Source organism: Sarcophilus harrisii, chromosome 5 (assembly GCF_902635505.1).
Source record: "Sarcophilus harrisii chromosome 5, mSarHar1.11, whole genome shotgun sequence".
Classification (NCBI taxonomy): domain Eukaryota; kingdom Metazoa; phylum Chordata; class Mammalia; order Dasyuromorphia; family Dasyuridae; genus Sarcophilus; species Sarcophilus harrisii.
Window position 1 is genome coordinate 208571136 of NC_045430.1, and position 26886 is coordinate 208598021.

Here is a 26886-nt window from a genome sequence, read left to right on the forward strand (position 1 = left end):
AGTACAATTATGTAAAAAAAGAAGGTATTCAATAGTAACAACAACAACAAGAAAAACTCAGATCAAATAAATGGATACTAACTTATCACCCCTTCTTTTAAAAAATAGTAATTCTCAATCACTTTCTCGGGTTCTTTATAATTCATTTTGTGGGGTGTTAACTATGAGTTAATTGGAGTTTACATTCTAAAATTAATATATCAATAATAAAGATGCTGCTTGGAATTCTGTGAAAGGATTCCTTTTGCAATGAATTCTAAATTTAACCACATGGATGATGTATTATTTATGTGATGCCATTATTGCTACTGAAAATCAGAAATGTGCCATACAATGGCAAAAATCCATACAATGGGAGGAACCAAAAAATTTTTTTTAAATTTGACTGATGGACAAATTGCTTTTCTTTATTTAGTGGTACATCTAGAATACTCTCTACTTGGTTGATGGAAGTAATTGATAGTCACTGGAGAAGAGACTCATACAGTTAGCTTCTCCAATTTCAGAAGACCTCCTGTCTTTTCCCTATAGTTTACTTAGAAACATGCACTGAAGTTGGCCATGATAAAAGGTTATCAATTGTGGGTGACATAATCAATTTGTCTAAATATGGAAACAACTTACTCTCATATTGTTTGTAGAGTGAAGCATCAAATAAAGGTGAGATAGCGTATGAAATTCAGAAGTAGATACAGATACAATAAGCAGTTTCCTTGGCCTTTTGAGAGATTTGAGAATGCTAACAAGTAATTTTAGAAAATATACTCTGTGCAGAAGAGGAAATACCTTTCCAGAAGGTAGTTATTTTCTTAGCCTTCATTAGGGCAACAGTTTTTCTTTTAATAAAGGAAATCATCTGTATAGCTAGCCTGAAGTTCGTTTTTTCAAATTTGTTATTTGGGTACCATGAGATTTAAAAAATATATATTTTTACTGATGTTCTTTTTAAAAAGCTTTCATTTTTAATGATATTTTTCCTACTTCCATACCTCACTATAAATTTCTCCTGCAACAACTCCCTTAAAACAAACAAACAAATCCACAACTAAGTTAAATAAGCAAAATAAATAAACACAGTGGCCATGTCTGACAGGATATACCTTATCCTATACCAATTGCCATATTTAGTTCATAGCTCAGTAAAATGTCAATTCCTATTGATTAAAATCCTGATTAGAGTTCTTATTTCCTTAAGTGTAATTTTCTCTTATATAATTGTGAACTTTGTATAAATTGTTCTCTTGGATTCTCTCAAAAGAATTTTGTGTGAGAAAAAAAAAAGGAACCAAAAATCTTCTGAACTTTACAGTAAAAATGCTACACACTGACAACCTAGATATTAACAGGCAAAGTAGCAAAACAAGTTAAAAATGCCATTTCTTTCTCTGTTAGAGACTAAAAGATAGGATGCTAAGAAGTTAAAAAACTCTCATTACCAGTGAAGGTCTCTAGAACAGCTTCTTTCATCGCCAGTACCAAGAAGTAATTATTCACAGTAAATGATTAGGACTAAGCTTGGATCTGAGATGAGAAAATACGCTTTCTTCCCTTCACTGGAGAGGTGGGAACTATGGATGTGCAATGTTGCATAAGCTGTCAGATGAGGTTGATACATTGGATGATTTTGCTGAACTGTTTTTTTTCTTTTTTAGTTTCTGTTACAAGAAAGTTTGATGAGTGGTGATGGTGGGAGAAGGTATATTAGAAATCAGTGTAATGTAAAAACCAAAATGTATCAATAAAAATAATGATTAGGCAGGATGACTAACAATGAATTCCTGGAGCATAGAAAAATCCACCAGCATTTGGGTAACAACAAAATTTTACAGGATTAGACACATGTGGGAGTGGGAGCTCAACAGGAAGAAAAAAATCATTTATTAACTTGCTACTGTAAGCCAAGCACTGGAGATACAAATATAAAAAATGAGATAGTCCATGTCTTTAAGGAATTGACATTTTACTGAGCTATGAACTAAATATGGCAATCACAAGTAGGGTAGACTTTATGGATACCTTGAAACAGACTCAACTGTGGCAGGCTAGAAACTCATAGCATCCCACTCAGAGTTCAGTGCTCTTTCCAGAGTTTCTTTTGAACAAAGATATTAGGCAGATGGAGACAGAAAATTGCAAAGAATGACAGGACTTAAAAATAACATCAACAGTCACCACCCAAAAGACAGCTTAAGAAAGGTGGCTGTTCATCTGTTAACCTTTTTAGTCCTGTTAGCACACATAGGTAAATTGGTACTAGTGATAATAAGTTCATATTAATCTAGCACTGTACTTTTTTCACAGCAACCCTAGACAAGGAAAGATTTATTATCTTTATTGAATTAATGAACAAACTGAGGGTCAGAGAGGTTGGACGTGCCATAGGAAGTAAATGGAAGAGCCAAGACTTGAATCCAGGTTTTTCTGAGACCAAAACCAATGATCTTTTCATTATACTATAGATATAAAGAACATATGCACAGTAATAAGGTGATTTAATTTGGTAATAATGGCTCTAACTTATATAATACTTTAAAATTTTCAGGCTTTTCTCCACAACTACTGAGGGAAAGAGACAATAGGAATACTATTAGTCCAGTCTTATAGTTAAGTACACTGAAGCACAGTGGAGTGAAGGGATTTGCCAAAGTCATCCAGCTAGAGAGCATTAGAACTAGGACTGGACCCTATACCTCCTGACTTCACGTCCAGGTCCTTTGGCAGCTGTGCCATACATATAAAGGCATTGTCTTATGATGTCAGCATGGAACTGACTCAAGTGAACTGGCCACCAACATCCTTATGGCAATAGTGAAGTTGAAAACTTAAACTTTTATAGTGTTAGGATTATAAAATGCTTAAAAGTTAAAAAAATCTTTTTAAAAAAATTACTAGGTTCAGAACACTGTTTTGATAGCACAGAAGTTATTGTTGTTTATACTTCATTTTTGAGGAGGACTAATGACATCACTATATGGGGCAAAACTGTGGATGGTGGCTGATGGCTTGACTTGCACATGAGTTGAATTTAAGTGAGACAGAGTAGCACAGAGTAATCAGCCTCTCTTTTCTAGTTATTGATGTTCAATAGTAAGAGAAAAGTCAAGAAGATGGCTCAGAATGCAGTGGATGACCTTGTGTGTTTTTGATGTCTGACCAAGCTCTAAGCACTCCACAATCGTTGCTTCAGCTGCCTCCATGACCAATGAAACAACTGTTTCCATCCACTAATGCACTAGTGTGTGTGTGTGTGTGTGTGTGTGTGTGTGTGTGTGTGAAAGAGAGAGAGACAGAGAGAAAGAGAGACAGAGAGGAGAGAGAGAGAGAGAGAGAGAGAGAGAGCGAGCAGAGAGAGGGGAGAGAGAGAGGAGAGAGAGAGAGAAAGAGAGAAAGAAGTGAGAGAAAGAGAGAGAGAGAAGGAGAGAGAGAAAGAGAGAGAGAGAGAGAGAGAGTGTGCAGAGAGAGAGAGGGGAGAGAGAAAGAGAAAGGAAAAGAGAGGAGAGGGAGAAGAAAAGGGAAAGGGAGAGGAAAAGGGGGGAAGGAGAGAGGGAGAGAGAAAGAGAGAGAAAGCGAGCGAGCACAGAGAGAAAGGGGAGAGAGAGAGAGGGGGAGGGAGAAAAGGAGGGAGAGAGAGGAGGGAGAGAGAGAGAGAAGAGAGAGAGAGGTGAGAGAAAGAGAGAGAGAGGAAAGAGAGAGAGAGAGAAGGAAAGAGAGAGAGAGAGAGAGAGAGAGAGAGAGAGAGAGAGAGAGAAAGAGAAAAAGAGAGAGAGAGAAGGAAAGAGAGACTGAGAGAGAGAGAGAGACAGACAGATAGACACAGACACTTCTTCACATGCTTGGAGCAGACCTTCTCCTAACTCACCAATGGGTTTAAGATTAATGACCCTATACCCGGTTCCCTAAACAGTTTGGCTTCTGTTCATACTACAGGTTCTTGGAAGCACAGAAGAGAGTTGGGTGAATCAGATAGACATCAAAGGTGGATTAGCTGCCCTGAAAGGGGCTTGGCAAATCCCACACTAAAAGTGTTAGTTGTTCCTAAACACTAGATACACTCCAATAAGCAATCTAGAAGGAAATGTAAGATGTGGCTGTTAATCTCAAAGAAGTACATCCTAAGTTGGGAAAATATAAATAAATAACTAGTAGTTGAAGGCAACAAGTATGGGAGACAATTTCCTTACTTTGTATGGGTCTTGTCTTTGACCTATCACCTTCTACCTAATATCATCCATATCTATAGGCATGTTGCATTCCATTCCTTTTCTTCTTTCTCCTCTCCCAGAATCCTCTATCTTTTGCCTTCCCCCAGAATGAGCATTTTAAAGATAGGAACAATTTTATGGCTAATTTTTACATGCTTAGCATGTTCTGCACATAAGTATTTAATAAATATTAGTTAAATTTGAACTTGAATAATTCGATGTATAATAATTAGAGGACTTCACATTCTTTATATGACCTATTGGAATGGTTAAACTAAAGAGGAAGTTATTGAAACAAGAGAAAACATAAATCTTGTGGCACAAGCACTCTATCTGATGAGATTGGGGGGGTTATCAGGGATACCAGAGAATGCATGGAGGATATTCATCTAAAATTCTAACACTTCCTTAGTCTCTAATATAAAAGGGATCTTTACAGATCATGGAACTGGGAATGGAAAGTACTGATTTTATAATCACCCTCAGAGTTTAATGAAGTGTTTTAGAGCAGGGCTTCTTAAACTTTTCCCACTTGCAAACTCTTTTCACTTGAGAAATTTTTACATGACTCTGGGTATATAGGTATATAAAAGGCATACAAATCAAATATTTACTGATAATAAATCATAATTCCTAGACCCCCACATTCAGTTATGAAATCAATAAGGTTGCAAGCCATAGTAAGAAGCTAGGTTTTAGAGAATCTCTTCAAGTCTTTATAATGAAAAATTGAATGGGCAGATGGTAAAATAACCATCAGTATCAGTCATCAGTTATAGCCTAAGTAACAATAGAATTTATAATGGAATATAAAAGCCAGGCTGAACCCATATTCTGACATTTGGGCAGGGGTGATCTCTGGATAATGATTTAGTCTTTCCATATCTCAGTTTCTTCATCTGGAAAATAGGCATAATCATTGTACCTGTCTCATAAGATCATAATACATGTAGAATACTTTGCAATCCATAAGGTGTTACAAAAAATCAACTATGAAAATTAGTATTATATATGTCAAGAAGCATTGTGAATAGAGAGCCAGCCTCAAATTTATGAAGACCTAGATTTCTGTCCTTCCTCTAATATATTCAGAAGGACATTTAACCTTTCAGGGGTCTAGGTCAGCAATTCTCAAAGTCTGGTCCAGGGATCCCTTATGAATCTCTGAGCCCCTTTCAGAAGGTCCACAAAGTCAAAATTCTTTTTTTCAAGACAATATTATGATTTTAAAATTTCTATTATGATAATGCTGATGGATATAACCTATGTAACTAAAAGCTCTTTGAAGGGTCTTGAAGCCAAGCAGTTTAAGAACTGATACTCTTAGTAATTCCCTAAAGCTAAATAGTAATGAAGGTGCCAGTCTGCAAAAGTGAAGTGTTTCCTCAACCAGGAGTTCCCTATAGCAGTGAAACCACAGGTCTAATCTCTATTTCCTACCCCTTACATGGGGTGTCTCAAAAGTCTTGAGTTTTAAGCTTTAATAACCTTACAAGTATAGATGTTATAAACTTAGAAAATACTCCCACCACTTAAAAATATTAAAATACTGATATTATTTATTAAAATTAAATATAACCATTATCATGCTATTCATTATTATAGTTGACTTTTAAACTGTGTGAAAACTTCTATCAGTTACTTTTAAGTGAATGAATGGATTGCATTTTAAGTCATTGCTTATCCAACAAAAAAAGGTTTTGGTGCATACACGACAGTTTTGACATGACCCTATGAGAAAGGTCCAATGGAAATGGATCAAGTGACCAAGTGGCCAAACAAGAAGACCTCTACCTTGTCTGTGAAAGCGTCATCCAGAAACTGTCATACAAGCAACACATAATGTCATGTTATATTAAAATACTCTTCAAAATAACAATATTAAATAAATATAAAAGAATTATAAATAAATTTTCAAATGACATTTTAAAATAAGTTTGTAGAATTTACTGTTTGAAAGTTATTAAAGCTTAAATCTACACTAATACTTTTGGGACAGCTTGTATACAATAAAATTGCATTCTCATAGGGTACCTGAAGAAAAAATTGTATGACATTGTCAAATTGGTAATGTTCTTAAGTATTATATAAGGTAAACTTCCTTGAGTAAAAATAAAGGAACAAACAAGATACCATCAATCGACAAGTCTTTACTAACACCTACTATGTACTAGGCTCTTGGAATACAGACAATACTTTTGGGATGCTCTGTATTCAATCAGAGATATTTGTACATAAAGCTAGAAACAAAATAAATATAATAAAAATACTGTAGATACAATTACATATTGAGAAGGGAAGGAGATACTAGGGAGATATTCAAGGAAGGCTTAATTTAGAAGCTGGCCCTTGACCTGAATCCTGAAAGAAATTAATAATTTTAAGGGACTAAAGTAAGGAGGACAGAAATGGGAGCTGCAGTGATGATGTGTACTGACTGACTGACTTAAAAGAGTTCAGTCTATAACATGTCTTAAGCATGACTTTCACTCAAAATGTAACAGAAAATGTGATTAAGGGTCCTTAAACTATTTCTTAATTATTAGTTGTTGGGAAACTACCAATATTTATGATTTTAAAAATGAATCAAGATTTCTTTGTATCACTCAGAAACAAAAGAAAGAAGCGATTTCAACTTATAAACAAAGAGTCAAAAGTCATATAATGCTGAGAATCAGAAGGAACTTTAGAAATCAACCTAGATTTACAAATGTAGAAACTGAGACCTAAAGAGATTATCTGATTTGCTCAAGATTATATAGCCAGTTATGGAAGACCTGGAACTATATATCTCCACTCAGAGTTCTTTTTATTATACTAATCTGCTTAAAGTCAGAAAAAAAGTTTTTAAAGTGAGTGATTCATCCAAAAGAAGCTGCTCTTTTTTGTTCAGGCATTTTTCCATCATGTCTGACTCTGTGACACCTTTTGGGATTTTCTTGGCAAAGACACTGGAAGGATTTGCCATTTCCTTCCCCAGGTCATTTTACAAATGAGGAAACTGAGGCAACCAACGTTAAGTGACTTGTCTAGGGTCACATAGCTAATAAGTTTCGAGGCCACATTTAACTTGGAAAGAGAAGTCTTCTTGACTCCAGACAAAGTATTCTATCTGCTGTTCCTCCTAGCTGCTCTAATATAGCCTTTATACAGGCTTAGGTAAAGCAAGTATTGACAATCTTTAATTATTGACTTCTAAAAGGATCCTTAGCAATTCAGTTATTTGAACCTTGGAATTCATTTCTCTGTAGAAATGTGAAAAAATGCTTAAAATGACAGGATTTCAAATTAATCCATATGAATCTATTAAAACTGTAAAGCAACAAAACTTCTGAATATTCTTTTCTTGGATGAAGATTCCCACTACTTCAGGAGTTAATAATAGATGGTCTTCAAGGGATGCTATGGACAAAAACCAATAATCACCTTGGGGCCACTATAGGGGGAAGCCTCTCTCAACTTAGATTTTTCTAGTCTTCAAATTCCAGTGTTTGTTGAGTTTATACTCAAAAGCCTTTCTATCCTAGTGAATCAGTGAGAGCTTGCCTTCTGTCATATGGCCTTTGAGAAACCAGGTTAATCATAATCATCATGGCAGTACATCATTGTAGGACTCTAGAGAAGGCTGAAATAAGAGTTAAATTTTACTAGCCCTTTGCACTAATAGGAACTATGTGATATATTAAAGTAAAGGAGAAAAAAGAAGGGAAAGACTTTTTTTAAAAAACAGAATTGATTCCAGTAGAAATTTTGAAAAATATATGAAAGCTTATCTGGCATCCTTCCCTTTCTCTTTCCAATTTCCAGTGTGCCTTTCTGCACATACCACTCTCCTCTGGTTATTCTGGCACTCTTCCCCCTATATAACAGCACAGCATTTCACTCTGGGTTTTCCAATTTCTCAAGTATCCTATGCTTTCAAGTGACCATCACCTTATACTCCAAGTCACAATTCCCATTTCCTCAGTGAAGCTGACCTGAAAAAAGGTGTTAGGAAGAAAAAAAGTTGATTAGATTAATTCACATTTCTATGTGTATGTCTAACTGTCTCTAATCATCCCAAAAGTATTTGCAGTTTTAAAAGATGCTTACTATCCACAAATGAATTTCTAACTAGTGGAATTTCAGTACATATGGAACAAAAAAGAAAAGGGGAAAGAGAGAGAAGAACAAGCTTAAAGCTGGATATGTAGATTTGGTAGTTATTTGCATAGAGATGAAAACTGAATGTATGGGAACAGAAGAGATCACTGAGAGCATGGAGATATATAATAAAAGGATCCAGGACAGAGCCTTGGGGAATGCCCATATTTAGTGGATGAGAGATAGATAAATATAAAACAGAGAAGACTTGGAAGTAGTATGTATCTAGGGAGTAGGAGAGAGCAGCAGTCACAAGTAACTAGAAAGAGAGCAGAGTTAGACTATATAAAATACTAGAGCAATCATTGAGATGAGAACTGAGAAACAGTCTCCTGGATTTAACAATTAAAAGATTTTTGGTCATTAAGGGTGATCTTAGTTGAATTGGACAAGCTTTCATTGGATCCTGGATAAGTTATTTATGGTCTCTATGCCTCTGTTTCTTTTTCTGTAAAACACACATTTATTTTAAAGGGCTGTTGTGCTTTTAAGTGTTTGTAAACCTTAAAGTGATATATAAATATGATGACAATGATTGGTGGTGTTGTTACTCAAGGGCAATTTTCACTAAGAACAGAGGCTCCTCAAAAGAAGTTTGCCATCTAAGTGACAAATTTTTAGCAATAGAAATTTATGAAGATGATCTACTAAGGCACAAATTTTAAAAAAGAATTGTCTGATTGGAATAGTCATGTCAAAGAAATTATCATTCAATGAAATAGTAAACATAATTATCAGGATCCATAATAAATTTCCCTACTAGTGTGCAAAAGTCTAATGAATTCAGAGATGGTGTCAGAGTTAACCTTTGTATCTTCTCCAAGTATCTCTCAAAGGATTCTGCTAACAGTAGCCACTAATTAGGTTCATGGATTTGGACATAAAAAGGACTTTGAGTTCATCTGATACAATTCTCTCATTTCACAATTGAGGAAATAAAAGGCCTAGAGAATCTCCATGAGATTAGGGACTGTTTCATTCTGTGAATTTGAACCCAAAATCTAGTAGAGCACCTGATAAATAGGTCATTAATTAATGTATATTGGTTGATTGAGTAAGGTCCTATAGTACTACAAGGCAGAACTGGGGTTAGAACTCAAGTCTCATGCCTCCAAGGGCACAGCTTTTCTACTGAGTCATGTTTCCTCCTCCAAATTCTTGCTGAATTAAAAATTTTGAATTAAAAAACAGTAAATCATCAGGTTTAAGAACTTTACTGCTGGATTTTGCTAATAATCTTCAGCTTAAGGAGATACTGGAGGAGGAAATGGCAAACTACTCTGTATCTTTGCCAAGAAAACCTCAAATGGAAGTTTTGAAGAATTGGACATGACTGAAAAAACACTGAACTGAACCAGTGCTAAATCTGTTATCACAGAATGACAGGATTTCAGGATTTTGAGAGACCTCAGAGGCCATCTAGTCCAATCTATACTAATCTATACCATTTATGCCTCCCCCCAAAAGAGACACCTTCTAAAATACACTTGAAAAATGCACATTCTACCTTTGCTTTAAGACTTCAAGTGAAGGATACTTTTCAAGGCAACTCATTTTACTTTTATATAGCTCTACTTATTAGGATGTTTTGTCTAATAATAAACCTAAATTAATTTTTAACAACTTACATGCACTGATCCTATTTCTAACTTCTTGGATAAGGCAGAACACATGACATCCTTTCAAATAGTTGAAAGCAGCTAGCATTTCCCCTTTTCTTCCTTTTCCCCTCCTTTCTGCTTCCACTAAACTTATTCCAGGTCTTGGTTGCTATATCATACAGTTGATTCATGTTGAATTCATGTGTGAATTTTTGCATAGCACTGCCTCCCCCATTTTATATTTGGGAAGTTGATTTTGTGAAACTGTGAGGGTTTACATTTATCAAATGTAAGATTCAGCTTAATACTCTATACTCTTGAGATCTTGTTGAATTCTAGTTCTGTCATATGATATATTTGTTATCCTCATGTCTGTGTCATCTACATTTCTGATAACCATAAAATCTATGCCTTTATCTAAGTAACAGATAAAAATATCAAGCAGCACCAAATCAAGGACAAATTTCTGAAGTGTTCATTTTGATAAATATATAAAAAGGTCTAATTCTTAATTGGATAGCCAGTATTACCTTGGGGAGGCAGCAGGTGGCCTTATGAAGTCAAAATGCTAAGAGGCTCTTTGTCTTAACTATGTAAGACCTTAGTGATAAAAAGAATATGAAATAGTTTAAGGAAGTACAGTTGCACCCTCTTTGATATTTTTTTTCTTTGAAGATGAATTGTCCCTGGCCTTTCTGCAAACTATAAATTGACTTAATTGATAGTATTTTATTCCTTTGTATATATAAAACACTTTCTATTAATTGACATTTTGGGTAGAGAAGTCCAATTCTGAATTTCATCCTTGGATCTCTCTTTCCTACCACTGTAGCTTGATCTTGAAAATAGTTTTGTTAATGATTTTTTTCCTTCTAAACACATTGAAGATTTCCTTCCAAGTTGACATCAATCATTAATCACAATTCTTTAGGTTCAACCATTTAACCAGTTCTGAATCTAACATGCTGCAGTACTATCGAATCACATAGTACCTTATTTTCTATAAGAATAGCACAAGAAGTTGATCAAATGCTTTGCTAAAATTTAAATAAACTTTTTCTATTTCACTTTTTTAATCTTCCAGTTTAGTAAGCCCATCAAGAAAGGCAACAAACTTAGGATGGCATGACCTGTTCTTGGCAAACTCATGTTAGGTCTTTGGGACTACAGTTTACTTTTCCAGGTATTCATTAAATATCATTTTAATAATGTTTTTGGAACATTATTTGGAATTTGGAACATAATTGAAGTCATGCATACTGGCTTATATTCTTTATTCTCCATTCTCTTCCAAAAATAAATAAGACATTTCTCCCTTTTCTAAACTGTGACTAGGTCTTCCATTTTCCATGATCTTTTAAAGATCATTAATAATGACTCAGTCATCACATCAACCATTTCTTTCAGTTGTCTTAGGATGTACTTCAATTGGGTTAGATGACTTGAACTCATCAAAGGCAATGAGGTGATCTCTCACTCTCTTCAAACTTCATACTCTATTAGTCTTATTGATTAGAGTTTCACATGAACTGTTTGAGAGATATGTGCACCATTTTATATTTATCTTTAAAATGACTAAATTAAGCTATTAAAAAATTCCTTGTCTTTAATCTATTTTATGAGTCCAAGTAACAGATCTGTGTCCCTACAAGGCAAATGATTCAGAGATATTGTTCATAAATGATGCTATAGTTAATCCACATAATTAAATAGATCTGTGGTGTCATTGATGTGAATATTTCTTCTAATGATGTACCTCTCAGCCAACCAATGTCTGCCCATTCTGTGGACTCTCATCTATATCCTCCTCCAAGTCTGCCACAGAGGATCCAACTAATATCCAAGAAATCTTCCCTTCTTTTTCCTAACTTCAAAGTTATCAGATGAACAAAAAGCCTGCCCCCTGGTTACTACTTTCACTTCATAACCAATCAATCTTGTTTTTTGATCAAACATCAATGGCATCCATTATTCTGGTTCTTATTTGCACTTCTCTATTTAGAATGTGTTGTAGCCTATTTGGCATGTGCCTCTCTTGTTTTCAAATTGTCTTTCTCATTAGAACGTGAGCTTTTTGGGATCACAGTTCATCATTTGCATTTCTTCAACTCCTCAAAACTTAGCACAATGCCTGGAACATGGTTGGCATTTAATAACTGCTTGTTGACTGACTCTTTTTCTCCTGTGTATGTTGTTAAGCTGAAATCTTTTGAATCATTACAGTTCTTCTAAGAGGGTTTGCAATGTTCTGGGGCTTTATGTAATAAGCAACATGCCTTTTGCAAATAGGAATATTTGAAGGAGCATACTCTACATGGGAAATCTCTGTTTAATTGGACTGTTCTCAATTTTTTCCATGACAGTTGCAAAAACAATTGCTCAATATAAGACTTCTATTTTTTGCCTTACTTGACATTAATGATCATAGAATGAGTGAACAAGATTATCGCTGATGTTATATCTTTCAAGGAATCTTAAATAAATTTTGATATATGCATGGAAGACACCTCATTGGAAAAGAGCCTGCAAAGCACCCTTTTGCTTTACTGAAATAAGAGCTTTCTTGTAATCCATCAAAACTGAGCACAGAAATTTTTTTTTTAAATTGAGCATAGTAGGGAGGTTATGTTCTCTACATTTTTCAGTCAATTGTATGAGGATAAAGATGCAGTGTTCTAAACCTGTTTATTCCATACTGGTACTCTCTTTAAGGATACTCTTGATATGATATACACATATCTTTACATTTATATCCATATATGTGTATGTTATTCTCATAGAAATTTATAAAGATGGGAAAGTAGGCAAGCAAGTCAATAATCAATAATTATCTCTTGGTCACCTTTTTTTTTGTAATTAATAAGGTTTGAAGTTTATTTTTAACATGTTTTTGATTTATTTCTTTTCTTTAGATACTTAATGAATCTATTCCTCAACTCTGATAACTGAATTGCCTCCTTTTTAGATATCCTCTTTGTTTTCTTGGTCCTATTCAGCTTCTTTCCCCATCTTGGTTCTCCTTAATGCCATCTCTATATTCTTTTATAGGCACACCTAGAATTGTAAAGCCATCGTCTAAGAGTAAGGACTTTACTGTCCTTGATGGTGAAAAAAGCTCAGTATAAAAGTCTTTGCTGATCTTTTAATTTTTTGTCTCTGTATTGACCACTTTCATTTTCATACTTAAATGCCTTTGGTCTTTCTTTGCTTAGTTGGGAGTTTCACAAAGCTTTCTTTAAGCTTTAAGCTAGTTTGAAACTGTTTCACATTTCTGTTTTATTAAGTAAGACTGCTCTTCCAGCATTCTTCTCAATTAAATTTTACAAATAACTTTATAATCTAAACTAATGTCACTTTTGGCCACAATATCTCTGCCTAGTAAATAAGTCAAGTATTTGCTTATTGTAATAGCTAAATGGTATACATACTATACAAGGTCTGGAAAAAGAAAGTCCTGAATTCAAATTCTGCCTAAGATACTTATTTAATACTCCAACAATTAGAAGTCATTTCTTGTATTAAGATATGATGAATTTCATTTTTATTATTATATTAATTATATTAATATATATTATATAATATATATTATTATTTAGTCATTATTTATTATGACTATATATATTATATATATAATATATTAATTAATATTATAATGAATAGTATTCATTTTGATATTATTTATTATTTAGTCATTATTTAGTATTATATCTACAATGTTCTGATTCTTTTCTTGAACTATTCTGATATAGAATCAATTAGTTTATCAATTACTGATCCATATTTTCTCATCTATTTCTAGCAATTCTTACCTATTCTCACCTTTGCATTGTATTAAACTATATGTTGATTTAATTTGGAAGATCAACTTATTAAGTTCTTTGTAGAATTTCTTTTTATTCTCTACAACAGATTTTGGTGATTAAGCTTAAAAACATTTTCACGATTTTTTTACCCCAAGATATTTATCTTCAAAACTACACTATGAGATAATGAAATATCTCACAAAATGATGTTTCTTTTTACCTGTGGGTGTATGAGATAAAACAGACTTCCTTAATTCCATATTTGCATCTTCAAGGAGAACTTCTAAGAAATTCTTCCTTTTAATCACTTTCTTCTGATTTTTATAAGAATGAATACTCACTAGGCATTGAACATGAACCTCCCATTTAGAGAACTAAGAACTAATTTGAAATGTTTAGATGATCCAAAAATTTTGTGACTCTTCACATCCTCTGCTCCCTTTCCTGCTCCTTTGCCACCATCACTGTAGAAACAGCTGGGTGCTACAAAAGACTCTAAACCACTTTGTATTTTTGATTGATTCATGGATAACTATGACCTAAGCATTTATTACAGAGTGGACACTGATGATGAGGTTTTTTAACTTCAGGTAGACTAGTTCTCAGGAAGCAGATTCAGTCTGCTTCTTCAGTCTGGTGGAATCTTTGAGAGTTTCTAATCTAAATGGCAGTCTTCAAGAAGCCAAGGTCAACTTTCCATCAAAGGGTTAACTTAGTGTGTGCTATATATAACACAGAAGCCAACTATAAGACTTCTAGTAAGAATGCTTAAACCAAGGGCATTTTACAGATTTTATTGGGTTACAGATCCTTTTGAGTTCTGGTCATGTCTATGGATCTTCTTTTCTGAGTAATTTTTAAAATGCCTCAAATAAAAGATTACAGAAGAACCAATTATGCTGAACTTCAGTTACCACTATATATATTCATACATACATACATACATACATACATATATACACACACATATACATATACATTTATATTTTGGTGAGGCAATTGGGGTTGACTTGCCCAAGATCATATTTACTAACTAGTAAGTATTAAGTGTCTGAGGCTGGATTTGATCTCAGCTCTGTTTACAGAGCCATCTAGTTGTCCCCATCACAATATCTTTTTACAAAACAACTCCATCTACCTGCCAGTTAGGGGAGGGAGTGGAAGGAGGGGAACATTTGGAACAAAAAGTTTTGTAAGGGTCAATGTTGAAAAAAATACCCATGCATATGTTTTGTAAATAAAAAGCTTTAATAAAAAATATTAAAAAAACCAATTAAAATGGTCTAAGCCATCCAACAAAGTTAGTTTGAATCTTGGTTGTTACTGTATAGCAAGGCAAAAGATAATAAAAATTATTTGAGTGAATATTAAAAAAATAAAAATAAAAAAACAAGTCCATAAATCCCAAGTTAGGAATTCTTAGTTCAGATCTGACTTTAACACTAACCTTGGGAGTATATGGTGTAGAAATTCTTTCTAGGTGAAACTGTCTTATAATGAAATACTTAAACAGTTTTGTAAATAGAATTCTTTTGATGAGATCCCAAAGATCCAACACTAAATTCTACTGTGTAATGATAATTCAGAACAGATACACATAAGAAAAAACATACATATGTATATAAATATACACATTATTTTGCAATTCATACACATATATTCTAAAGATTTTAAAAGGATGAATTACATGTTTATTTGATGTAGTAAACTACAGGGAGCTAGGGTGAGTGCTTTAGCAATAAAATAACATAATAAAAGCAATATTTTAGAAACACTAGTCTGGTAGTATTAAATAGGAAATTACAGTCAGAGAAACTAGTTAGGAGGCATTTGGAGTTATCTCTGTGGGCGGTAATGAGGTCTTAGGGCAGTCAGGTGGGACAATAGAGAGACAGCACTTAGCTTAGTGTCTTGAAGACTTGAATTCAAATTTGATCTCAAAAACTTACTAGCTATATGACGCTGGGCAATTCATTTAACTCTGTTTGCCTCAGTTTATTCATCTATAAAATGAATTGTTGAAGGAAATCACAAACTACTCCAGTATCTGTGCCAAGAAAATCCCAAATGCAATCACAAAGAGTTGGACATGACTAAAATGACTGAACAACAAAAAACAAGGTTCTGGGCTAGAGTAATGATAACAAATGGGTAAGAGGGACAAAGCTGAGACTTTTCCAAGAAAGACAAAAGGGCTTCATAAAATATTGGTTATAGGAAATGGAACAGACTCATAGTTGAGTTCTAGTTTCTAGCTTTGGAATATGGAATCATAATCGTAGTACTTCTTAAAAATGTGGAAGCTGAGAAGGTGGAGTGTACTAATTACAATTATAACTTGTATTAAGTACACCCTTCCTCTTATTTGTAATAAAATCAGTACAAGTTTTCAGTGAAGTATAACCACCTGTAGGGTAAAACTCTTCAACATTCTACAACTTCATTACAGAGCTAGTTCTTTTTGATCCTAAACAATAAAGATGATTACATCCAGACAAATTGTAGACGGGACTCAAGAAAAGGAGGTTATAATTATCCCTACAGGAATTTGGCTAAGTCACCAATAGTCTGAGCAGCACCATTCACCTGGTATGCTGTTTGCAATATCTTTATCAAGGGATATAAACTGGACTTGGGCAATGAGACTTTTGGGGAAATTTGTAAGAAGGAATGAGTGGACCAACATGGCCACAATTTCATTTATAAAGACTTTTGTTTAGTTTATGTGACAAAAAACAGAAAGCCAGTCCTTTCTAATCCTGTTCTCTTTAAAACTTCTGGTGGACTCAACCTATTCTTACTTTTCCAAACAATGTAGCATGTTAATTTGTAGAACAGTAATGTGAATTCAGATATTGACCTAGCAAGCCACATGAAACATTTATCTATGTTCTATTATATTTTTATTTATTTTGTTAACTTTTTCCCAATTATATTTTAATGTGGCTCTGACTGCACTTGGGAGTGTTGAGGGCTACATGTGGCCTATATAGTTGATATTTTTATTGTATTCTTCTTAAGAGTCCAATCTCTTGTTCCATTTATTTGACTTTTTGTGTAGTTAGAGCTTCTTTCCTTTAGCTAGACTGTAAGGTTCTTGTGTACAAAGATTATATCCTATTCTTTCAGTCCTCATGAGTTTCATACAAAATAAGCGTTCAATAAATATTTGATGATTGATGTCTTTCTGTGTTGTTTATGTGATCTCAATAAAAAGAACTAAGGATGATTGTAAATAATACTTTATAGTTTATAAAACACTTAACATCAATGATTTTTCCTCATAACAAGACTGTTTCATTTCAGGCACTACTATAAAAATGGGAATTAGAATTATAGGATTATATATTTGAAGCTAGAGGAGAACTTAGAGACCATGTTGTGTAGATGAGGAAACCAGGTCACAATAAATGATTCAAGTGGGATTTGAATCCAAGTTCTCTGAATCCCAAACCAGTGCTTTTTGCTACCTATTATGCCATATCGCCTCACAAGTAAGGTCACAGTTATGGAAAACTTAAAAAGTTAGCTTGTAAAATTGGCCTTTGTTCTGTAGGCAGCATTTTGGAGCCTAGTGTTGGCAGTGCCTAATAAAATTACATAAAATATTTAATTTAAGAGTGTGAGTCTGGAAATATGACAACTACCATTCCCATTTTACAGAAGAGAAAATGGACTCAGAGACATAAAGTATCTTGCATCATTACTAGTTTTTATTTTCAGAGTTATTTTTACAAAGCTTCTTATGGGGAAACATGCTCCCCCCAAAAAAGCTCCACCACTAATGTATGCTATGGTCAATGGATTGATTCTGTAAGAAAAAAAAGTACTACACTGATCTGTGCTATTTGAAATTTAAGTTCACAGAGTCTATCACTCTCCCAAGTTGCTGCCTTTAAAACAAAAAGAGGTAGCTTTTTTGAGGCATAAATGCTGATCACCTTCAGGCTTCCAGTTCATTGCAAGCTTCACAGTTAAGGACAGCTAGCATCTAAGGTACCAGAAAATACCAAATACTGTTAGCAAGAGAGCCTATGGGGACTCCTTCACTGGACTTCAATATCTAGTGAATGGCCCCCTAATTACAAACTGCTGGGGCTTTTATATTGGATGGGCATGGGATTGGCCCTACAAAAGCTGAGGCAGAGCTCCCGGTACTGAATGACCATTATTATTGCTTATTCATATGAAACCCCAATGAGTATTGATTCACATGCTGCATTCAGATTCTGTGTAGCAGAACCACACTTTTCACAAATAAAACAGAAGTTGATGAAATGAGTATTCTACCACATTTGATGAATCTGTGAATATTGCTTTGCTGCAGTTTGCAAGGATTGTAATCCTACAATTCTTTCTTTCTATCTGTTCATCTACCTGTCTTCCTGTTTGCCTATCTTCCCCAATACTGTTGTTCACCTACAATACAGGAAACGGAAAAGAAGCCAAAGCATTTATAACTCCAGTATATGGATATTCATAATAATAATAGCCTTTAAGGTCTTCAAAGTGGTTTATATATGTTATCTCTTCTGATCCTCACAATAGTCCAAGAAGGAAGCTGCTACAGTTATCAGTGTTTTTCCAGATGAGGAAATTGAGAAAAAGAGAAGAAAAAGAGACTTGCCTAGCATCACACAGCTAGTATCTGAGACAGGATTTGAACTCCTATCTTTATGACTCTAGATCTACTATACTATGCTCTGTGATTGCTTACCATATCACCCAGCCTCATTGCTGTCTTTGACCAATAAAAGTTTCATAAAAATAAAACATCAATAATTCATGTGATATCATACATACATGTCAACACAGTAGGAGAACGATTCTTCTGCACATTCTCTTTCTTCTGGGCTACCAGAGATGTGTTTGGCTCAGCTTGGTAAGCACAGAGTGCTTCCCACTCTTTCTCCAGTCGATTCTTATTCTTCAAATGATCTTCCATGTAGGACTGAAATGACAAGATACAGGAATCAGGAAGGGGCTTCTCTATTAAGGTTGGTGGGACTTTGCAGGTATAGTAGGGGTAAACAGTATCGACACATTAGAGCCAAAGCCCAGAACCCATTTAGCCATCTGAATGACATATATCGCCTTGCCCAAAGTTTGCTATGAAAATCACAGATGAAAATCAAATATATCAAACTCAGGTAAATTTTCTACACTTCTTTCAGTTATGGAACATCATTCAAGGATCTACAAGATGGTTCAGCTGGTAGGAGAGAAGGAGTGGGAGAGAATCCAAAAGTAATATAGGCTGAGGTCTTTTTTCCTTTAGGATTTTCTTCTATAGACAAGATATACAGACATGAAGAAGTTAATTATGTAAGGCAGTATATGATTAAGTGCTAAACGAGCAGCATAGATAATAAGGGTTAAAATAGTTCAGAGAAAGGGGAGATTAATGTGGGCTTAAGTGGTCAGGGAAGGTCTCCCTGAATTCCCTAAGGCAGGATTTGAGCTGGGTCTTGAAAGCTGGGCTAAGATTTGGATCACTGGTAAGAAGGATCAGAGGATCAAAGGAGCATAAATTTGGAACTGAAAAGAACCTTTCAAGACATGTGATTCACCCCCTCATTTGACAAGAGACAAATGGAGAGTCAGTAGAGCCAGGTGGCTTGTCCAAGGTCACACATGTATTAAGCTATATATTTGTGATTTGAACCCAGAACCCTCTGTTCTAAGTTAATTGCTCATTCTACTCTACTATTCTATCATAAATAAGCTTGGGTATTTTAGTGTAGCAGCTCAATCAGAGATTAAAAACTGACTGGACAAGCTGAAAAGCTATGAAGAATTCTAAATGTCAGCATGGAAAAATTGGTTTTTATTCTCCAGAAAATACTTGGTGGACTAATATACTGATCATTAGTCTATGCTGATTGATAATGGAATGTTGTTGTAGTGCAATCATTTCAGTCTTATCTGAGTCTTCCATTTGGTATTTTCTTGGCAAAGATGCTGGAGTGGTTTGACATTTATTCTCCAATCCACTTTACAGATGCGGAAATAAAGTAGTATTAAATGACTTGCTCAGGGTCATATAATTAAAAAGTGTCTAAGGTCGGATTTTTAACTTAGCTTTTTCTGACTCTAGACCTAGTGTTTTATTTATATATATATATATATATATATATATATATATATGCTGCCCTTGATAAAGTAACATAAAATAGTATTAGAGAGGCAGTTAGATATTGCAGTGGATAGAACACTGGTCTTAGAATCAAAAAGATCTGACTTCAAACCCCACCCTAAATATTTATCAACTGTAGATCTTGGGCAAATTTCTCAATCTTTGTTTTATTTTCTTCATTTGAGAAATGTGGATACTAGTAGTATCTCCCAGGACTACGGTGAGAATAAAATTAGATAATACTTGTGAAGTATTCTGCAAACCTTAAATCAACACACACACATATACAGATCCATCCATCCATATATATAATATGCTATGATAGCCATTGTTTATTATCATTATTATTTCTTACTCTTCTCTAAATTCACATACAAATGTTCCACGTTAAAAAAGCAACTTATCCTTTATTGTCAACTATAATTATTTGCATGTGTATATGTATGTTTTTATGTATTTAAAAAAGTCTGCATCAAAATAAAAGAGGGATTAAATAATAGCTTGAAACAATTATCTATATAAAAAGACCTGGGAGTCAGAGACAAATAGCAACATTTCAACTAAGCAGCATTTCTCCTAATAAACCCCAAAGGGGCAAGAAAAGCCAGTATATAGCATCTTTACACATAAAGGCTTTGCAGGAAACCTTTCATTTTCTTTTTTTCTTTTTAAAAGAACTACAAGTTGCCTAATAGCTACTACCTTGTAAGTGATTCCCTGGAAATGTTTCCCTCAAAAAAAAAATCATAAAGATTCATATTGTTGACTGTAAAAATCCCTTATTTGACCAAACTACCACATCAGCTAGGCACTTTAAAACATCTCACAGAGAGCAGAGATCACCATATCCTTTATGCAAAATTCTGACGTAGGTTTCAAGCCTTTAAGTTGGTCATCATAAAGAGAAAGATTTGACTACATGGCTCAGTCTGCAAGCTTCACAAATGTCCACGTCTTGGGTTTGTCACTTTTCCAAAGGAAGCATTTATTTGTCAATAAAAAAGAAATGTGCATACTGTTCCTTAATTCATCATCTCAGCTTCTACTAATTATCCTGATGGCCCTAGGACCATTCCTCAGACGCTATTAAGGAATTTACACAGACAATGGAAAAATGAACCCAGCCATTATGCCCCATAGGAGAGTACTGGGATTAGGCAGGTGTTTGGGAATCTGTTTACTGCCCAATGACTGCTCACATGAAAACAACAGTCATCATATATCTTAATTAATATTCTAGGTAGCTTTGACCATTCTCCTCATGGGGCTTCCCTTCTTTCCCATTTTCGGTTTGTGCAGAAGTCGTTTTTCTTTTAATTGGCACATTTTTCTAAATCTATTGGGCGTGAGACATTGAAGATACTTGGCTGCTGTGACTTGTGCAAAATGTTTAACAGTTTGAAGCATTTAAAAAAAGAGCCAAATATTTTGACCCTCGGCTGTTCCTATCTTAATTTTTCTGGTTTCTTGACTATCAGAAGTAAAAAATCAGATGTAGGGAAAAGGAAACAAAAGCCCTCTGAACATTTTGCCATCAACAAAGACTACTGTGCCTACAAGCACAATCCACTTTTCTCTTATCGATCTGTTCAGTAGGGAAACAACCATTCTTTTAAGGGAAAGCATTTCAAAGTACAAAACATGCCTGCATCACTGGCCCCAAAGGAAATGTTATTCTTCTTGGGACGAATGCTCTGCTACTCAGACTTTTTTTGTTCATATATTTTTGTGATACATTCACACAATAAAATGAAAATTCGTGCTCCCCCTCTTCCCAAATGTACTTATTCCAATCTGCACAGAACCTATGATCTCTTCTATGAGAGGTTTTGAAAAATGTAATCCAAAAAAAAGAAAGAAAAAATTAATCTAGTGCTGGAAATCTTATAAGGAAGGGGGTAGAGAGACTTTGGCCTTTACCTCTCAAATATTTAGTAAGCATTTCAAACTTGAGAAATACAGAATAGAACTCATTCCTTGTCTCCTCTCAAAGAAACAACAAGAAATGTCGAGGAAAAAAAAATGTAGAACCACCACCACCAAAAAACCCTTCCTCTTTAATATAAAGAACTTCTCCATTGGGTTATGATTCTCCCAGTCCCTGAAGCTTACAACCTTAGGGTAATCCTCAACTCTCCATTCTCATTCACCCCAAAATTTAATCACTTGTCAGATGTTGTCATATTTTTTTCTCCACAACATTTCTCAAATACATCGCCTTTTCTCCATTCACATAGTCATTACCCTATTTCAATTCCATCCCCTCTCCATTTTGGATTACTGCAAGAATCTTGTGAATCAGTTTTTTTTGTTTTTGTTTTTGTTTTTGCCTCAAATCTCTCTCTCTGTTAATTCTTACTTCACATGGTAAAGTGACTTTTCTGAAGTAAAGAACTTAATCATGTCACCTTCCCCATTCTGGAAACTCCCTTGACTCCCTAGTACATTTAGGATGGGACTTTTTATATCATCAACTCCTTTGGCATTTTTATTCAGTTGTGACAGCATATACCATAGCAAAGATAAAATCCTCTATTTGGCATTTAGAGCTTTTCACAAATTGCTGTCTTTCTAGTCCTCTAAGATATCACTCTCTTCCATGCTCTCTAAACCAGATCCTTCATCTCTCATCTCTGTGACTTCATACAAGCTGTTTCCCATGTACAGGATAACCCAGATCCTCATCTCTATCTTTAAGGATCCCTGGGGTTTCCTTACAAACTCAGTTGGAAACATACTTTCTGCAGGAATTCTCTTCCAGTACCCAACTACTCATGCTTTCTTCTCTAAAAGTACCTTCCTCTCCTCTGTATACATCTTACATGAAACTATTTAAGTAAATATGGTCTCTCCTGTTAGAATGGAGACCCCCTTGGGGGCAAGACTATTTTGGCTTTTCCCCTAAATAATTAATGCTTAGTACAGCCTCTGGAACACACTTAACAAGCTCTCGTTGGTTAAATGATAGATTGCTATTTCTGTGGATTATCTGAGTCCTCTGAATTTCTTCCTCCTTATTGAGATTTGGGCAATTTGCTACTTATTAACACCTTTCCTAAGTGTCTAACCAGTGAGACAATTTCATGACAGAACTTATAATAGTTTTTGAAGAGAAGATGGTGAATCTTAGATGTGTTTTTTAGTTTTTTTAATTATTTGTGATCAGAAGCTTTCTTGGACAAGGATTGATTAATAACTTGTAAAAATTTTCCATTACCCCCAGATACTGCCAGTACTCAACAGAGTAAATGACTACTAAATGAAATATAAACTTATTTGCCTGGCATCCTAGGCCTTCCTATCCTGATCACTTCTTTCTTACCACTTTTCATGCTCCAGGAGTCCAAACTAGACTTCTGTTTCTCACCCCCAAACAGGTCATGAGTCCATTGGCTTCCATTTGCTTTGCATATCTTCTGCAAGCTTTTGCATACTTGGAACAACTTTCTTCTCTTTTATCTGTTATATTCCAATACATCCTTTAAAACCAACTCATGCCTTTTTCTCTTTAAAGCCTTCCTGATGGCAGATGGAAGGTAAATATCTTTTTATTTTACAATTCTGTAACACATTTATATGATGTTTATTATACCTGTGTGATATTGCAGTTATTTGTTTTTATGTACATTACCATACTAGTGCTTTTTAAAAATATTTATATCTTTGCCAGAACCTAGCAATATTATGCACAGAATAAGCATTTATAAGGTTTTGTGGAATTAATTATTTTTAGGATACATAGGAGTAAGAAGCAACTAAATGTGGAATTATTTTCTTAGATTGTCTATCTTGATTCTCCTTTCTCCTGCACCTGAATATTAGAATTATAACATTCTAGTTCCATAATAGGACTATACCAGTTGTTTTCAAATGAACAAATTCAAAGAAACTAAATAGTGTGAAAAAAAAAAAACTTTTCTCTTTTCAATCCCTGAATTCTGTCGCCTCACTTCAAATAAACAGATTCTGTTTGCTTTATGGAAGCCTATCTGTTTTGAAATGAATGAAAAAAAAAATTAAGCATTAACACATGCTTAACATTGAGAATAGAAATCAGAAAAACAATATATTCCCTGATCTCAAAAAGTTTTGGGAGACAATACATAAAATGGTACATCTCTGGAGTGGGTAGAAAGACCTAAAAGTCTTAAGGGGGTTGAGAAACAGTGGATGGTAAGCTCCAGAGGATTTTAGGATGCAATGGCAGGTGGATAGTGAAGCTTAATGATCTTCTTCCTTTTAACTGAAAGAATTAGAATTATTGATTCTCATTCAAATGATTTAAACAATCATGTATTATAGTAAAGGCAAGGGAGCAGGGGGCAAATTCTAAATACCCCGAATGCTTTAACATTAGAAACCCAAATCACTTTTTACAAATTTTGGAGGGTGACATAAATATGAATTACTATTGTTGTTATTACTTGGCAGGAATATAGGTGATAGACAATTATTGATTATATATCAAATGATTATTTTTACATTGTGGTTGTCCCAATATGAGAAAAAAAGTTTTTGTGTAACTCAACATTTACATTTTATGAAAACATTAACTTCTCTACCTTAACTCTACTGATTGAACTCACTAGTTACTATTTTCAGTTTCACTGTATTTTGCTGGTTATTATTCCCAGTTTCTGTTAACACACCATTTTGTTAAATGAAGCCAGAACTATTGGAAGCAAAACATCTTTTTTTTTAGGTCAAACTCTTATTTTGGGAAAAAAAAAAACGCTTCCTTTACCAAATCCATCATGAATGAATACATTCCATTCACTATGACATGAGCAATTCTAAAATGATGAACCATGGCAGGTTTAATCTAATCTCAAATATAGTCTGTGAAAGGGGGATTGGATATTATCTTAATTCCTATAAGCAGCAGTCATTTAAATTTCCACATTTATCTTAACTATGTGAAGTGAAATTATCCTGCAAGTATACTTGAATTTTCAAATATGTTGCAAGAAAGACAAACCAGAATCTAATAAGCAAGTGTTGTCTTGGAGAAGGGCAGGGGCATCTAAGGAAGGTGGATTTCAATATTATTTTCTCCAATAAGAATTAAATAATCTAAAGATATAATTTATTATATTAAAATTCAGATAAAATTTTCATTCTCTCAGCATGTATGGCACCGGCAGGCTTGTTGCTTATCCTACTCTGCTCCTTTCAATTTGATCTGCTCCATATTTGTCGATTAGCATTTTTATGAAATGTCATTTATTATATTAAAATGATTTAATTTCCTCCATCTATATTTTCACAGCCCTTCCTCTTTCATGGTGTTTGGATTAAGGCATTTTGCACCCCAGACAACGGCTGAAGTTTCCTCAAGACCAGAGAGGGTATTTTTCATGTGGTCCATGTAGCACAGGGGTCATGGGGAGAATTTAAAAGTACATTAATAGCAGTGATAACTATACTATAAATATATTTTCCTAAAAGTACTGAGACCGCTCAGTTTCAGTAGATTTCTTCTTTTAAAACCCTTGGGAGATAAGGTGAAGTGAATTTAGGAGATTTAGAAAACTAAATTTATTATAAACTCACCTTTTGTAGCACCTTAGAAAATTAACATAATTAGGTAAAAAAAATTTCAAGTGCCTCTCTTCATACATTGTATGGTATTTTTCTTATTAGCAAGCTAAACACCTTCCTTTTGACATATTTCATAACTATAATGTGATAATTCTGTTAAATAATTAGAGTATATGAGCATATAAATAAATACAGTTTTGGGTTGATGATAATTATCATTTAATCAAGATGTGGACATCTAGAAAAAACTATAGAAATAAAACAAAAAATGAGGGCAGAGGCATAGTTATAATAGGTATAAACCTTCAGATACTAAAGGTCCTTTCTGGACTTCCCAACTACTTAGCAATTTTTTCCCTCCTTAGGAAAAAAAAAAAACAGAGATGATAGAGAGCAGACTTCCAGAAGTAAGAGTTATGGGATAAGTATCATCAGAAAAATCCAACTAGTAGTGAAACTGTTTTGAGAAAGAGGTGGCTGATCCCTAAGATAGTCCAGTATTTTCATAGAATTGAAGGTAAAAATGTGCCCCAGAAGACACCTCCCTAGTGTGGGTGAGGGAATGGGGAATTATCAGTATGACAGAAGACCATATGTAGACAGTGGACTCAGATTTCTATGTGGGAACTGTACCTCCCCCCAAAACCTGGAGCCCCTGGGAGTGAAGCTCTATTCATTTTACCATTGTTATATTTTTATCATAACTGGATAGATTATAATAAAATTCATAATATTTGGCTTCTTCCATGAACATTCCATAAAAAACCAGCAACTCTCAAGAACAGGCAACCAAGAAGATGATCCCCCAGCTATGGTATGTATGTCATGTGCCTTTGCCATAAGACTCCATGCTGCTTAATCAAGAAAGGCACAACAACTGGCAATTATATAGTGCTTGGGAATTTGTAAAGTGCCACATATAAATTATCTCATTTAAACCTCACAACAGGAAGCTATATATTAGTTTTTCCATTTTACAGACAGGGAAACTGAAGATCAGAGAGGGAAAACGATTTTTCCATGGTCATATAGTTAACAAATGTCAAAGGTCAGGATGGGAACTAAGCCTTCTTAACTATGAAATCCATTAACAATCCATGAGATGTCTTTTCAAAAAAAGTGAAGAATTAACTGAGATCTACAAAGGGATGGTATAGATTGGGATTAGGTTATTTCATCTTAAAAAAAAAAAACACCATCAGGACTAAGAGGGAATATATTATATTTTTCAGTCAAGGCTTTTTATACTTCTTTTATCTAAGTCCCTATGCATCTGTGAAGACCAACTCAATCTCTTGTTTCCTCTGTGAGGTCTTTCTATACCACAATACCTGATCTCTCCTTATTCTATAATAATTATTTCTCTTATCTCTCATTTAGCAACCTTATATTGTAACTTTTTACATGTCTCTTCATTATACATTACATATATATATATATATATGTATACACCCACCACC

The 26886-nt window shown here is 34.2% G+C and overlaps 1 protein-coding gene across 1 annotated transcript in view; it reads right to left on the reverse strand.

Annotated features, from left to right (window-relative positions):
* Positions 1 to 26886, reverse strand: part of PTPRN2 (protein tyrosine phosphatase receptor type N2) — a 1447381-nt gene that overhangs the window by 80309 nt on the left and 1340186 nt on the right. The window contains exon 15 of the mRNA XM_031937732.1: positions 18553 to 18700. Within this exon, the coding sequence (XP_031793592.1) occupies positions 18553 to 18700 (148 nt within the window). The remainder of the gene's footprint in view (positions 1 to 18552; positions 18701 to 26886) is intronic.